Source organism: Mustela lutreola, chromosome 2 (genome assembly GCF_030435805.1).
Source record: "Mustela lutreola isolate mMusLut2 chromosome 2, mMusLut2.pri, whole genome shotgun sequence".
NCBI lineage: Eukaryota > Metazoa > Chordata > Mammalia > Carnivora > Mustelidae > Mustela > Mustela lutreola.
In genome coordinates this window covers 140,517,008-140,534,256 of record NC_081291.1, presented here as the reverse complement: position 1 = coordinate 140,534,256, position 17,249 = coordinate 140,517,008, and the positions used below count along the sequence as shown (strand labels likewise).

The following is a 17,249-nucleotide window of genomic DNA, read 5'->3' as shown; positions in this document are numbered from 1 at the left end:
ACAAATAGCTGATGGAATGATCCATTTGAAGTTTGTAAAGGCATCTTGGGAAACTGGCTAGAGTAGCCTTTTTATTTTTTCAAAAAAGGATGCCTGTTAATTTTTTGATTCAGTCTTGTTCTTGAATGACTGTTTTAAAATGAGCTGAGAGACTGTTACCTGCCCATTTCTGCATGGCTGAGCAAATGCACCCGTAAATCCAAGTTTCTCTTCATTTCCATCACTATACGTCTCCAAATTACAGAGAATTCATTCCTGAGCTGGAGAGGTGCCAGAAGTTTCTCATCTAGCTGTCTGTGGGCTGCCTTTTTCTTTCCCCTCTTTGAGGCTTTCTGATGCTTAGAGTGAGCTCAACTCAAAGGTTTCCAGCCTCACACTCGCCTTACATTCCCCCACAGTCACACCGAGCTCTGTGATTCTGAGGAATACCGTGTGCCAGCTTCCGATTCACAGTCTCCTTTTACCTGCAGGTGTTCCAGAAACTTCAAAATGCGTCTGGTAATGTATTTGCTTCTCTAAACATGCCACTTTGGCATGCATTATATGCAGCTGCTTATTATTTTTTAAAAAATCTGTCTTCTGAATAACATGCATGCTAAAAAAATGTCAAAGGGGGATTGTAGAACAGTGAATCTTAATTATTGGTCTAGATGTGCATGTGTGTGTCCTTGTTAATGTAGGCATGTTTGCATAACATTATGCACAGGCATATTTCACTAAAGAAATCTCCCTGAAAGCACTACTTTTCACGCACATACAGGTTTTCTAATCAGATCTGTAAATATCTTACACAGCAGCAAGTAGAGGAAAAATACATTTTTCATCCCCCTGCAAATGACATGTTTTAGGTACCTATTTGAAAAACCCTCCTTTCTTTCTTTAAAAAAAAAAGGTTAGAGAGAGAGAGAGAGAGAGAGAGAGAGAGTGTGTGTGTGTGTGTGTGTGTATTTGGGGTGTGAGGGTGTTGGTTTTTGAAAATTTGGCGAGAAGAGTTATCTTCCTGCTGCATAAGAATTTCTACCTCGTGTTACCTGCCTTCTTAAAACTCACTAATCACTGAGGAGAAGAGATGTGGTTCTGCTTAGAAGTAACCCCAGGGGGACGTTGAGCTGCAGTGTTCAGCAGGCATTTTAGGTATTCTAAATACTACTGCTTGAATAATAAGTAGATGGGGTAGATTTGCTATTGCGAGTCCTGCTATGTTTCCTGGCTTGTAGAAATCACATTTACACTGTACGTTTAGGATGTGCATGTGTTTATTGAACTCTAGTAAAGCACCATGAGAGTCTGGGCTCATAAATCACATTATTTATTTGCCCGTGTTGGGAGGTAGATTCTAAAATTAAGAAATTACTTAGCAATTAATAATATATTCAGCATCCCTTGTCTCATTGGGTGAGATTTACATCCTTGGGACTTGCTCTTCTAGTTATAGAGATGAATGATTTAAGGTTCAGACTTAATTGCTATTTCAAATCTTTAAGCTAGAAAGATGCTTGTATCACTTTATTTAAAAGGCTTATTTTGAAAAATGTGTATATATATTTCTAACTGGTGGTAAGCCAATCATGACTATAATGTGCTCTGTGTTTAAGATATACAACTTAATTATTATTCACTTTCTTATCTTCATAGTATAATAATTCTTTCACTTTACATGATGTTTTTGCTCCTGAGAGATCAATAATTATTGTTGTAAAGATGAGAATAGTGTAGCAACTCAGAATTCAAAGAAAAGTAGGTTGAAGTGGAGTTTTTTGAGAAATTAAATAATAATAGATTTTCCCAAGTAGGTTTTCTAAATGTACAGTGGGTTTGATATTTGAAAATGGAAACATCTTAAATGTAAACTTGTTAAGTGGAATAGACTAGGATAATATTAATGCATTCTTGTTAAGTTCCTCACTACATTTAAAATGAGGTAGTAAATAGGTTATTTTACATTGACTATTAATTGCTTTTGCTTTGTGATATTGATTATAAAACAAACAATTGATTTTTTACTGGCTTTGAGTTGGAGATGACTGTAAACTTTGGTAAAATAGTTTACTGAATTGTAACAATAAAAATGTATAGTCTTAAAAATCATTTTGAATGCTACTTTTACTTTTTAGCATTCAGGATCTAATATTTTATCACTTAGAGAGCTGTGAACTTACAGAATATTATGTATATTTTAAGAAAATTACCTAACTTTTAAGGCTGATTTTTGTCAACCTTGTTCAATTCGTAATTACTCCAAGTAGCATAGTAAAAATGCATTTCAATATGTATGAATGGTTCCTTGAAAGGGCATATTATATTAGGAGCCATTAAAAACCTGTGTGGGCTATTAATGTTATACTCATGTATTGCTCTGTATATAAAGGATTTTTATTTTAGGTACCATTCATTTCCAGTATTTAAATGCACCTAAGATTGTGACCTATTTGATGTAGGAACCTTGTCTTTGAATGTGAATATCTTGATGAGGGTTTCAAATTGAATGTAGTGGATGGTTGGAGATTTAGTAGCACTTTTTAAATATGTATTGCAATATGCATTAATGCATACATACAAATATTGGGCTGTGTAAAAACATTTTTTGCATTCAACCAACCTTCGAGGTTGGTTATTTTATTTGAAGTCAGTTTCATAGGCATAAAAAGAGGTCTTATTTTTCTGTGCCTATATGACACTATGTAGCAGCAGGAAAACATTCAGTGCCATTTTGTAGGGAATATTGCATATACTAAATAGTGAAAGGAAAAATGCCTTGTTTCTGTTTCTAATTATGATTTCCTACTGCCTTTTAGATGTATGGTAGACCAGGCCTTTATTGTATAAAACACATTTGTATTATCTGTAATACCTGAAATGATTGTAGAACGCTTCCTCTATACATTAGTTTCCCCATTATATGACTGAGATTGTTTTATGAAATATTTCATTTCTTAAGGCTGACATATAGAAAGAGTGTTTAGAAATATAATTTGTAGACTGACCATGCACCTATAACTGAAAACATTCATTCTTAAAGTAAGCATTTATTGAGCATAGCTTTGCCAAGCCATCTTCTATCCTTGGACAAAAGAGTGAGTGGAGCAGGAGGGTTCTTATCTGTCTCTTTAGACAGGAGATGCTATTCCTATTTCATCATTAACAATTATTTATGGAGGCACACACACCTTCAACATAGCTTGAGAACCATATAGATATAGATATACATATATCTATCTGCATGGTGTGTGTGTGTGTGTAGATATATATACATATATATATGTATATATATATACATATACATACATATATGTATATATATATACATATATATATATATCAAAATGATACCATTCTAGGGTTTGCCCATAGAATGGAATGATCACAGCTGGCGTGGTTAGAGCAGGCAAGCTGGTCAAGGAAGCTCTGGAGAAGGTGAGTTTGAAGGACATTATTACCAGGAACTGATGGAAATGGGAGGAATAGGCATTTGGGGTGAAGGGAAAAGAAAGATGTTAGCAGGAGACAACAAGGTGATAACGTTGCATAGAGAAGAGACACCATATTGGGAGTGATAGGAAGTGAAATTGAAAAAAAAAACCACAGGGTTGAGTTTGAGATATTTGAAGGTAGAATAATTTGAAGATTAAATTAATCATCAATAGCTCTATCATATCCTGTGGAAGATTTTGTGAAAGCAAGCATTTCTTCTATTTTATCATAATCAATAACCTCCATAAATAGCATTTCAATGTCTATTCAATAACATAACCTTTCATGAATATTTACTATGGGCCAGGCACAGTGCTAAATCCTTTCAATGCATTATCTTGTATAGTCCTCACTTACTATTAAAATCCTTATACTACAAATGAAGAAACCGAGGTACTGAGAATTCTATAACTTATTTAAGGTTATACAAAGTCAGAAGTGCCTGAGCTGAAATTTGAACCCAGACTCTGGAGCCCAGACTTTCAACCTTTCTGATTTCTATACATCAGCCTCCTGTTACCCAGTTCAAACTTGTGTTAAGTCCCCTCTGATTACTCTCGTCCTCACCTCCTTCTTTAATCAGTTGTGAAATCCTATTTGCACATCATATTTTCTTATATCTTTTTCATTCTTTACACATTTTTACATAAACACTTGAACTTTATATAACTCTGATAAAAGAAGAATTACATATGATACAGCCCCTCGTACCTCTGTTTGTTGATAGGGACAACTCCTGTTTAGCCTCCTTATACACCTTATTCTGAAGACTTGATTTCCCTAACTGTAAAATGGATATTATGACAACTAGCTTCTCTAAAGAAGTATGGTGCTGTAGAATAAATAGAAACTTCAGAATTAAACATGCCTGCATACTAATTCTCCCTCTGTCACTTTGGCAAGCCGCTTTAATATCTCTGAGGAATAGGGATAGCACTCACATTGTTGTGAGGATAAGATAGTCCGTGTGTTGAACAGGCATTTAATAAATGTTTGGCACATCATTAAGTGCAGAGCCAGATAGATGCGTCATTGGTTAAAAACTTGACTCTGGACTCAAGCTTCTTAGGTTCAAATCTGAACTCTGTCACTTATCACCTGCATGATGTTGAGAAATTTACTTAACTTCTTTGTGCTTAGTTTTTTCGCATGTAAAATGGGAATGATGAAAGTATCTTCCATTTAGGATTGGTGGGGGGAACATGTGACTTAATGCAAGTAAAGCACTAGAAATAGTGCCTGGCACAGGGTAAGCGTGTTAAGTGTTAAGCCCCTCTTGATGAGGCTGGGTTCACTGCAATCTTGTTTCTTTTCAGAATGAGAAGACTGATAATTCACAGTATACTTAAAGGCAGGAATTTACAATTTCTTGGTATCCAGTGTCCACCGAGTCATTGATATTATATATACCTCAGTCTAACAGTTTCTTGTACAGTCTATACTGTTGTTGGTGAAAGTTAGGCTCTTGCGTACCAGTTGTAAGGAAAGATTAAATTGGTACAGCAACCTTTAAATGGCAGTTTGGAATATCTATCACTATTTTAGTATTTTTATTTTAATTTCAGTATAGTTAAAAAGACAATGTTACATGTACAGTTTTAGTTGTACAATATAGTGATTTGACAATTCTGTATATTAATCAGTGCTCATCAAGATAAATGCATTCTTAAAGTTTTTTTTTTTTTAAAGAATTTATTTATTATTTTGACAGACAGATCAGAAGCAGGCAGAGAGAGAGGGAGGAAGCAGGCTCCCCGCTGAGCAGAGAGCCCAATGCGGGGCTCGATCCCAGGACCCTGAGATCATGACCTGAGCCAAAGGCAGAGGCTTAACCCACTGAACCACCCAGCTGCCCCAAGATAAATGCATTCTTGATCCTTTTATCTATTTCACCCTTCCCTCACCCAAATCCCCTCTGGCAGCCATCAGTTTGTTCTCCATAGTTAAGAGTCTTTTCAATATTTCTCTTTTTTTCCTTTCGTTTGTTTAATTTCCTAAATTCCACATATAAGTGACATATCTGGAAAAATGTTGCTATGTTCGATGCATGTGCTCTCTTTAATTTAAAATGGTCAATTTAAAAAATGGTCAAGAAAAATCCCTTCATTTCCTCTATTCCCCAGATACTAATTTTTTAAAAAATTATTCCATCATGCAAGTATAATCCTAAACCTTGGTGTAATATTTTTGAATTATTGAGCCAAATGTTATCCTAAGTTAAAACAGAATGTGTAACAACTCAGAGCCAAAGCCTCAACTTTGCTCCCAGGGAGCAGAAACCAAAATGACTAAGATTTCTTGACATCAAGTCACAGGAGAGTCTTAAGTCCTGTGGCAAAAATTCCTGTTGTTCAAAAGTTCATGCACTTGGAGAAGAAACATTAAGTCAAACAGCCTCAGATGGGAGAATGTAACATCTATTCAGTGACTTTTCCTCAGGACTTACTTAATTGAATGCTAAACATGGGAAAATATTACACATGGGATTTTTTTCCTCCAACATTGTTTCTCTGTATCTAAAGCCCCTCAGTCACTTAGTCTTTTGCAAAATGCAATATAAAAGTTACATTGCTTTTGGGTTTTGAGGGCAGAAGTAATTTGCAGGGAGAGGTTAATCAAGATTTTTGCCCTTTGTGCTTTTAAAAGTGCTTACACTACATTGTCTCATTTGATACTCATAAATGAGGTATTTAAGAGAAGTATAATAAAGCTCATTTTCCACATAAGGACCTGAGGTTCAGAGAGGTTAAGTGACAAGCTTAAGCAAGTCAGTGTGGAGCTGAACTCACAAGGGCTCTTGGTTATCCTGGTTATGTCTTGGCTGTCCTTGCCACTGGTAGCCAAGGTCATGGCTGTGTAGCAGAGTCATTACTTTGGTTGTACTATTGATCTAATATTTTCTTGAAATCATTTTTATTCTGGTTTAGGAAGACCCAGGCATGACCAATTGGAATTTCTCTCTAATATGAATTATAAACACACTCATTCAAATGGCTAAGGGACATCTAATAAAATTGAGGTAGACCCAGGTTCCCATTTTGACTCTACTCCTTACTAACTATGTAATCTTGGGCAAATTGTTTTCTCATCTATAAAATGGGAATAAGGATAGCATTAATCTTCCTGCGATGCTTTTAAGAGTTTAAACAAAATAATGTATGAACAGTGCTTGGTAGAATATATGGAACATTAGAGCAAGGGTCAATAAACACCAGCTACAATAATAATTATTAATAATATAATAAATAAATAAGAGTCCAGGTGGATACAACAGGCATGACTCTAGTAGAGACCAGAGCTTTTGTGCACTTGGAGATGACATCCAAGAGCAGCATCCCAGGGTGGACACCAGCCAGTTTCTTTCTTTTTAGAGAAAGCTACCCTGGAATCATAAAGAGCTAACTAAACAGGTAGTGTTTAAAACTTCACTGTGCCTCATTGCAGGAGCGTGGGAATCTTTGACTTAAGAGACCACCTCCAGCCAGAAATAGAACTCAGCAGTTTTCCAGTTTGTGATCAACAGTAAGATGAAGTAGGTGAGTCTCTTAAATTTTAACTTCTTAAATCAGATTTTGGGGAAAATATGAGAACCCAGAGCTCAGAATCCATGTAATGAATAGTGAGGGGATTTATTTGCTATTTAGCTTCAAAGTAAACTTACTAATTCTTTTGAGCTTTTTAAAACTTAATTTTCTTTACTATAAAATTAATTTTTGCATACTCAATAAAATGCATAGAATCAAACAGAAGAAATAAAAACTCTTAGAAAGAAACATCATTTGCATTTATTCTGGTATGCATTTTTGATACTTTTATAAATAATTATATTTTAAAAAACAAAACTGTAAAGCAGTCTATAAATAGTTTATGGCCTTTGAAATCCTAGCAATATATCATGCACACCTTTCCATGCCAATAAATGTTTTTCTAGAACTTCATTTTAATGATTGTGTAGTATTCCTTTGGATGGGCATTTCCATTCAAAGAATATTAACTAATTGTCTAATGTTGAATGTTTAGGATGTTTTCTTCCTGCAAGAAAAATTTTTCTTGAAAAAAATCATTGTACAAATCCTTGATTCTTTCTTTAAAATAAATTCCTAGTAGTGGAATTTCTAGGTCAAAGTATAAATGTATTTTTAAAGATTTTGGTGTCAAATTGTCTTCTAGGTAAATTTTTACCAGTTTTATCCTAATTATTGTTAGTGCACAAGTATAACTAGATCACTGACTATTTAAGTAAATAAAACTTGTATTCATTTATTATAAAAGGTGAATACTTTTATAATAGCCTGTATTGCTCTGCCAAGAATAAAGTGTATTTCTTTTTAATGCCAACTTCTATTTTTGTTTTCATACTTCAAACACAACATATCCATAAAATAGTTTGTTGATTTTTCTGGGGAGTCTGGTAATGATATCAGTATAATGTGATTAGCTTTTGATGAAATGTTACGGAATTTGGAAATAAATTGGAGGAAAAGTTGTTACAAGCACACTTCCACTGCAGCCCATTAATTCCACTCACATACCTTTTTAAGGTGTGAGAATAAAACAATCAAGGACATATAAACCCTTCCACTGCGGTTATCGTCACATCAATTTTCTCTGGAGTTGAAAGTAAACCTGCCCAATCCTTTCTGCACCACACTAGGTTTCACAGTGGAAATGTTAAGATTGGAACCTTTTCAGTAGAAATTACTCTTGATGACACCAGCTCTGCTGTCAGAGTAACTCCTGCTGGAAACAAAGTGTCTGAATTAATGGTCTAATAAACTGAGTTAGTGTTTCATTTTGGCAAAGGATTAATTAGGGGAAAAGAAACTAACATTTATTTGGGCCCTTTATTATTACATGATTGCATTTAATACTCTCTATAAACTTATGAGGTAGGTATTACCATGGGCATAATGAACAACTTAAATAAATTGTCTTGCTTAAGGCCACACAGCTAGTGAGCTGCAAAGGTAGGATTTGAACCTGGGTTCCCTGCTTTTGGAGCCTGTGCTTTTTATACTGCTCTTTCTTACCAGTTATATAGCAGAGCTGACTGTTTCTCTTCTAGAATATTCATTTTAAGTATGAACACACTGTTAACCAACTGAACTATAGGTTCTCTCTTTTTTTTTTTTTTTTTTTTTTTTTAAAGATTTTATTTATCTACTCGACAGAGGGAAACCACAAGTAGATAGAGAGGCAGGCAGAGAGAGAGAGAGAGGGAAGCAGGCTCCCCGCTGAGCAGAGAGCCCGATGCGGGACCCGATCCCAGGACCCTGAGATCATGACCTGAGCCGAAGGCAGCAGCCCAACCCACTGAGCCACCCAGGCGCCCCTATAGGTTCTCTCTTAAAAATCAGCATGTCAGGCAGGCTTGGAGACTGGATCCACTTATAATTGCTGTTTTATTTGGGATACTCTTGTAGGCCCCAAACAGAACACCCACGATCTTGCTTAACAAGATATCCTGAGACAGAGGGGTTTTGCGTATTTTCAGAGGCTTAGTGATTTCATTAGAGACCTACGTTCTTTCCATTTTACTGCTCTGCTGTGTTCAGTGCTGGCTCACATTTGCCTTTTATAGTTGTGTGGTGATTTTAGGAGCTCTGAATACATCTTTATAAAACAATGTTCAGAGACAGAAAAATGAGATGGCTCCTTCTCCTGCCCTTGTTTTTTTTTTTTTTTTTTTTTTTTTTAAGGGCAAGACAAACTGCCCACTAGATTCTCTCTTGTGCCTTATGCCCAAAGCTGTGTCATGGGCCCCTTCCTAAACCAAACACTGGCATGGAGAATGACTTAGGCCAATCAAATATAGGCTCAGGGCTGGAAAGAGTGAACCCTGAAACCAGGGCCAGGTGGGAGGAGGAAGCAACTGAAAATGCTACCAACACTCTTTGGGGGAGATTTGGGGATTTTTTTTTTTTTTTTCTTAATAGTGTGTATGCTGTGAGGTTCTTCAATGGGAGAAATGTAAAACAAGTTTTACTACCATCTGCAAATGTCATTTTTTCAGTATAGTCTATCTATTAAAACCTTCCAATTTCTATCACATTTCTCTAGCAAAGAACTAGGTAAAGGGTATATAAGATCTTCATGTATCATCTCTAACAAATGCATGCAAATCCATAATTGTCTAAAAATAAAAAGTGAAAAATATTGTGAGGAAAAAAATTGAGTGTACTAGAGAAGATTTGTTTGGAAATGTTGAGTTTGGGGAGCTAAAGAAGCCTCAGAGGATCTTTCTAGGACAGTTCTTTTTTTTTTGTTTTGTTTCATTAATTTTTTTTATTAATTTTTAATTTTTTTTTTATTTTTATTTTTTTATTTTTTTAAGATTTAATCCATTTATTTGACAGAGATCACAAGTAGGCAGAGAAGCAGGTAGAGAGAGAGAGATAGAGAGGGGAGGAAGCAGGCTCCCTGACAGACAGAGAGCTGGATGTGGGGCTTGATCCCAGGACCCTGAAATCGTGACCCGAGCTGAAAGCAGAGGCTTTAACCCACTGAGCCACCCAGGCGCCCCGAATGTATAGATACTTTTTACAGAAAAAAAGATAAAATTGCTTTGCAAGTTGTATACTTTTGTTGACACATATATAATGTTATGGGCAAGGTGGATAAGATGGACGAGGCTCCAAGGTCCACAGAACCATGATCTATGTTACAGAAAAAACTTAAAACAATTTATCGTGTCCATCCCTTCTTTTTTTTTTTTTAATTTTTTATTTTTTATAAACATATATTTTTACCCCCAGGGGTACAGGTCTGTGAATCACCAGGTTTACACACTTCACAGCACTCACCAAAGCATATACCCTCCCCAATGTCCATAATCCCACCCCCTTCTCCCAAACCCCCTCCCCCCAGCAACCCTCAGTTTGTTTTGTGAGATTAAGAGTCACTTATGGTTTGTCTCCCTCCCAATCCCATCTTGTTTCATTTATTCTTCTCCTACCCACTTAAGCCCCCATGTTGCATCACCACTTCCTCATATCAGGGAGATCATATGATAGTTGTCTTTCTCTGCTTGACTTATTTCACTAAGCATGATACGCTCTAGTTCCATCCATGTTGTCGCAAATGGCAAGATTTCATTTCTTTTGATGGCTGCATAGTATTCCATTGTGTATATATACCACATCTTCTTGATCCATTCATCTGTTGATGGACATCTAGGTTCTTTCCATAGTTTGGCTATTGTGGACATTGCTGCTATAAACATTCGGGTGCACATGCCCCTTTGGATCACTACGTTTGTATCTTTAGGGTAAATACCCAATAGTGCAATTGCTGGGTCAAAGGGCAGTTCTATTTTCAACATTTTGAGGAACCCCCATGCTGTTTTCCAGAGTGGCTTCACCAACTTGCATTCCCACCAACAGTGTAGGAGGGTTCCCCTTTCTCCGCATCCTCGCCAGCATCTGTCATTTCCTGACTTGTTGATTTTAGCCATTCTAACTGGTGTGAGGTGATATCTCATTGTGGTTTTGATTTGTATTTCCCTGATGCCGAGTGATATAGAGCACTTTTTCATGTGTCTGTTGGCCATCTGAATGTCTTCTTTGCAGAAATGTCTGTTCATGTCCTCTGCCCATTTCTTGATTGGATTATTTGTTCTTTGGGTGTTGAGTTTGCTAAGTTCTTTATAGATTCTGGACACTAGTCCTTTATCGGATATGTCGTTTGCAAATATCTTCTCCCATTCTGTCAGTTGTCTTTTGATTTTGTTAACTGTTTCCTTTGCTGTGCAAAAGCTTTTGATCTAGGACAGTTCTTGAGTTTAAAGACCATGTTAGGGATGAAGGGAGTTAATAAATCTGGAAGTTGTTTGCATGAAAGTGGGTAGGGATGTCTTTGGTGAAATTCCCTGGGAGTGAGAATAAAGCCATAATAATAATAATGGGAGCTCATATAATTGATGAATTACAAAGTGCCAGATATTGTGCAACTCCTTTGGACCCATAATATACCTACTATTAATATATCCAATTCCAGATGAGAAAATTAAGGCTTAAAAGCATTAAGTAACTTTTTCAGGTTCACAGAGCTGGTAACAAGAGGAGCTAGTCTGTGTGACTTCAGAGGTTACACTGCCTCCAGTAGTAAAGAAGAGCCCCCCGTAAAAGCAGTTATTGCCAGTCTTGGCAGGAAAAGAGAAACTCATGAAAGTGACAAAAATGGTAACTTCATTACACCCAGTTTTGTGTCCTGAGCTTTAATGAGATTTTATTCTAATACTGTCTTTCAGTGTGTTACCAAGGGGGAACGGAGACTCTGGGTGCACGAGGTTGATAGATAGGCAGGTTGGTTCTTTAAGCATGTGGTCCACAGAGCTTGTGGGTGGGGCTCCTACTGAGTTTCTTACCAGAGTCAGTGGACCAAGGGCCAAGGGAGGGAAGAAAGAGCAGTGATCAGGAGACTTGGCCCACACTGAAAATGGGGAAGCATGCAGTGGTTGTATCATAATGGAAGAACTAGGAAGAAAGGAATGAGATGAAGTAAATGTCAGCTATGAGGACACCAATGTGCAAGTGGATGAAATGAGATGATTCTGGAGCTGTCCAGTGCTTGCAGATGGCCTGCAGCGGCCTTCCTGTAGATCTTCTCTACAAGATCCCCTCCCTTGGAGAAGCAGAGCTGAGGTCAATATAAACCCATTTGTCTGACTTAATCTTAGGCTTCCTACATTTTCTTTTTATTAAACTGGCCAACTGGAAAGAATCAGTCAAATTGACCAGTTGTCTGGTTTCATGTGGGCATAACATAAAAAAACCTCACCAGCTTTTAGGAAAAAGGAATGTCTTTTTTTTTTTAATTTATTTATTTTTTCATTTAAATTTTATTTAGTTAACATACAGTGCAGTATTGGTTCCTGAAGTAGAATTCAGTGATCTATCACTTACATACAACACCCAGATTTCATCAAAACAGAGGCCCTCTTTAATACCCTTCACCCATCTAGCTTTTGTTGATTTGTATCTTAATTCCTGAAGATATAGCTTAAAAAAAAAAAAAAACAACTAAATCCCTACAGTATACTGAAAAGAATCAATTGAGGAACTTTTCAAAATTATATTAATGATTAATGTTAACCCTAATTTGATTTTTTTTTTTTTTGGTGTATTATTGAGTACTTTAGCACTGTTGTTTTTCTAGTTCTTCAGTTTTTCAGCTTTTACTATAATAACATTGCTTAAAAAAAATACCCCTAGGATAAATGGGTCATTATAGGTGTAGAGCAGAGAAATATAGGTGAGTCTGTAGTGCCAGAAATCAAGGCAGTTCTCCTCCTCATTTCAAGCTGTATTACAAAGTTATAGTAATGAAAACTGTATGATTTTGATGTAAAAATAGACATATAGATTCATTGAATAGAATAGAGAGCTCAGAAATAAACCCAGGCATTTAAAATCAATTAATTTTTGACAAAGATACCAAGAATTCACAATGGGGAAAGGGTAATCTCTTCGATAAGTGGTATTGGGAAAATTAGATATCCATATGCAAAAGAATGAAATTGAACCCCTATCTTACAGTATAAACAAAAATCTATTTAAAGTGGATTAAAGACATAAATGTAAGACTTAAACATATGAAACTCCTAGAAGAAAACAGTAAAAAGCTCCTTGTCATTGGTCTTGGCAATGTTTTTTTTTTAGATTTGACATTGACACCAAAAACAAAAGCAAAAAAGCAAAAATAAGCACATGGGACTACATCAAATTAAATCTGCACAACAAAAGAAACAAAATGAAAAGGCAAGTTGTGTATTGGGAGGAAATATTTGGAAACCAATAGCCAACAAAGGGTTATTATTCATATAAAATTATATTATATAATAATATCATTATTTTATTCCTTTTCACTTTATTCTGTTATATATATGGAACTCATACAACTCCATGGCAAAAATACCAATAACTCAACTGAAAAATGGGCAAAGGACCTGACTAGAAGTTTTTCCAAAGAAGACATACAAATGGCCAATAGGTAGATGAGAAATTGCTCAACATCACTAATAACCAGGATAATGCAAATCAAAACCACAGTGAGATATTACTTCATGCCTGTTAAAATGTCTATTATCAAAAAGACAAGAGATAAGCATAGATGAGGGTATATGGAACAGGGAACCTTTGTATACTGTTGGTAAGAATGTAAATTGGTACAGTTTTTATGAAAAACAGTATGCAAGTTCTTTAAAAAATTATAAAATAGAACTATATGATCTGGCAATCCCACTATTAGGTTTGTGTCTAAAGGGAACAAAATCGCTGTCTCAAAGAGTTACCTGTGCCTTCCACGTTTTAATCAGGATTATTCATAGTAGTCAAAATATAGAAACAACCTAAGTGACTATTGATTGATGAATGGATAAAAGACACACACACACAATGGAATATTATTCAGTCTTTAAAAAGAAAGAAATTCTTCCATTTATGACAATATGGATAAGCCAATAGGATATAGTAAACTAGACATAGGACAAATACAATATGGTATCACTTATATACAAACACATAGAAATGAAGAGCAGAATGGTGGTTGCCAGGGACCGGGGATGTGGCAGGGGGGAGGTAAAATGGAGGGAGATTGATCAAAGGGCACACATTTTTAGTTACATGATGAATAAGTTCTGAGGAGCTAATGGACAACATGGTTTCTATAATTAATAATACTGTATTACTGTATGTTTGAAATTTGCCAAGAGAAGATGTTAACATTCTCACAAAAAAAGAGTAAATGTGTGAGGTGATGGGTATGTTAACTTGATTGTGAGAATCATTTCACAATGTATGCATATATCAAATGAGCAAAATATGTTATAATTTTGTTTGCCAATTATATTCCAATAAAGTTGGAAAAAAGAAACAAAGGAATTCTGAAAACCTCAAACACACACACACACAAACACACACATACACACACACAATTACATGAAGGAGCTCCCTTTGGCATATTTCAGGACCATTTGAACATCAAAATAATAATAACTTTAAAAGGTTACAACATTAAATAAAATTTTCAGATGTCCATGGGTTAACAGTGATACTAAAAATAAAGAGAAAAGATGAAAGAGTGAGGAAACCTGTTCTTCATAAAATGCCAGCTAATCAGTGCAAAAGAAATGATAGAATTAGACAACTCTTCTAAATTTCTGATAAAGTAGATTATCAGTGGGATGTGAAAGTCATTTGAGGATTCAGGGCATTTTCAGAATCTCAACATATCACCTCTCATATGACTTAAATTATTACCAAGGGGGAAATGTGCTTTTATAGTGAAGAGATTCAGAAGACACCACGTTACACAAATTAGCATTGCTGAAAGTGGGACCAGCTGACATTAACTATTTCCTCATGTGTAAGAAGAATACAGTATCACCTATATAGTACTCTTGATAAAAATTTTAAATCAGTATGTAATCATAGAATAATGTGACAAGTCCAGAATCCATTTTATAAGACAAGTGGCTGGTATCGTTTTAAAAAATCCAGTATAATTAACATACAGTGTTATATTAGTTTCAGGTGTACAATACAGGGATTCAGCAATTCTCTCCATTACTGGGTGGTCATCAAGATATGTGCACCACTAATTCCCTTCGACTATTTCACCACCCTGTCCCATCCACCTCTGCTCTTATCACCATGTTTGTTCACTATAATTAAGAGTTTGTTTTTTGATTTCTCTCTCTCTCTCCTTTTATTTTGGATGCTTTATTTCTTCAATTGCCCTTATGAGTGAAATCATATGGTATTTGTCTTTCTCTGGCCGACCTATTTTGCTTAGCATTATACTCTCTATGTCCATCTATGTTGCTGAAAATGGCAAGATTTCATTATGTCTTATGAATGAGTAGAATACCATTGTATTCTGTATATTACTTCTTCTTTATCCATTCATCTAACAGTGGGTAGTTGGGCTGCTTCCATAATTTGGCTATTGTAAGTAATGATGCAATAAACATAGAAGTGCATATATCCTTTCTGAAAAGTGTTTTTGTATTGTTTGGGTAAATACCCAGTAGTGTAATAACTGGATCATATAATAGTTATGTTTTTAATTTTTGAGGAGCCTCCATACTGTTTTCCGTAGTGGCTGTACCGGTTTGCATTTCCACCAACAGTGCATGAGGGTTCTTTTTTCTCCAATCCTCTCCAGCACTTGTTGTTTCTTGTGTTTTTTATTTTTGCCATTTTTATAGGTGTGAGGTGATATCTCACTAGGGCTTTGATTTGCATTTCCCTAATGATCAGTGAAGTTGAGCATTTTTTCATGTATCTGTTTGCCATCTGGATGTCTTCTTTGTAGAAATGTCTGTTCGTGTCTTATGCCCACTTGTTAATTGGATTATTTGGGGTTTTTTGGTGTTGAGTCATATAAGTTCTTTATATATTTTGGATACTAACTCTTTATCAGATGTGTTATTTGCAGATACCTTCTATTTAGTAGGTTGTCTTTTAGTTTTATTGTTCTCTTTGTTGTACAGGAGCCTTTTATTTTGATATATTTACAATAGTTTATTTTTGCTTTTGTTTCCCTTTTGCCTCAGGAGACATCTACAAAAATGTTACTATGACTGATATTGCAGAAATTACTGACTGTGGTCTCTTCTAGGATTTTTAGGGTTTCAGGTCTCACACATTTAGGTCCTTAATCTGTTTTGAGTTTATTTTTGTGTATGGTAAAAGAAAGTGGTCTAGTTTTATTCTTTTCACATAGCTGTCCAACTTTCTCAACACTATTTGTTGAAGAGACTTTTTCCCGTTACATATTCTTGCCTTCTCTGTTGAAGATTAATTGACTATGTAATTGTGGGTTTATATGTGGACTTTCTATTCTGTTCTACTGATCTCTGTGTCTATTTCTGTGCCAGTACCAAACTGTTTTAATTACTATAGCTTTATAGTGTATCTTAAAATCTGCGATTCACAGACCTGTACCCCTGGGGATAAAAATATATGTTTATAAAAAATAAATAATTAAAAAAAATCTGGGATTTTTATACCTCCAGTGTTGTTCTTTTTCAAAATTTCTTTGTCTATTTGGGGTCTTTTGTGATTCCATACAAATTTTAGCATTGTTTGTTTGAGTTCTATGAAAAATGATGTTGGTATTTTGATTGGAATTGCATTAAATCTTTAGATTGCTTCGGGTAGTGTAGGACATTTTAACAATATTTATTCTCCCAATCTATGAGCTGGAACACTTTCCCACTAGTTTGTGTCATCAGTTCGTTTCTTCAGTGTTTTACAGCTTTTAGAGTATAGGTCTTTCACCTTCTTGGTTAAGTGTATTCCTAGATATTTTATTATTTTTGGAGCAATTGTCAGTGGGATTATTTTCTTAATTTCTCTTTCTGCTACCTCATTCTTAGTGTAGAGAAATGGAATGGATTTATATACTTATTTTGTGCTATGTACTCTTTCTGAATTCATTTATCAGTTCCAGTTGTTTTTTGGTGGAGTCTTTAGGGTTTTCTGTATTTGGTATCATACCCTCTACAAAAAGTGATAAAATCTCACTTCTTCCTCACCAAATCATATGCATTTTATTTCTCTTTTCTTACCTGATTGTTGTGGCTAGGACTTTTAGTACCATATTGAATAAAAGTTGTGCGAATGGACCTCCTTGTCTTGTTCCTGATCTGGGGGAAAAGCCCTCAGTTTTCCACCATCAAATATGTGGTTTTTTCATTTATGGCCTTTATTATTTTGAGGAATGTTCCCTGTAAACTTTGCTGGGGATTTTTTCTTTTTTAAATCAAGAATGGA

At 35.4% G+C, this 17,249-nt stretch overlaps 1 protein-coding gene across 1 annotated transcript in view; it reads left to right on the top strand.

The window, feature by feature from the left end:
- The first annotated feature begins 337 nt into the window (after nucleotides 1-337).
- Nucleotides 338-17,249, top strand: part of IQCJ (IQ motif containing J) — a 254,592-nt gene continuing 237,680 nt past the window's right edge. Inside the window, exon 1 of the mRNA XM_059163659.1 lies at nucleotides 338-498. Within this exon, the coding sequence (XP_059019642.1) occupies nucleotides 490-498 (9 nt within the window). The 5' untranslated portion in view covers nucleotides 338-489. The remainder of the gene's footprint in view (nucleotides 499-17,249) is intronic.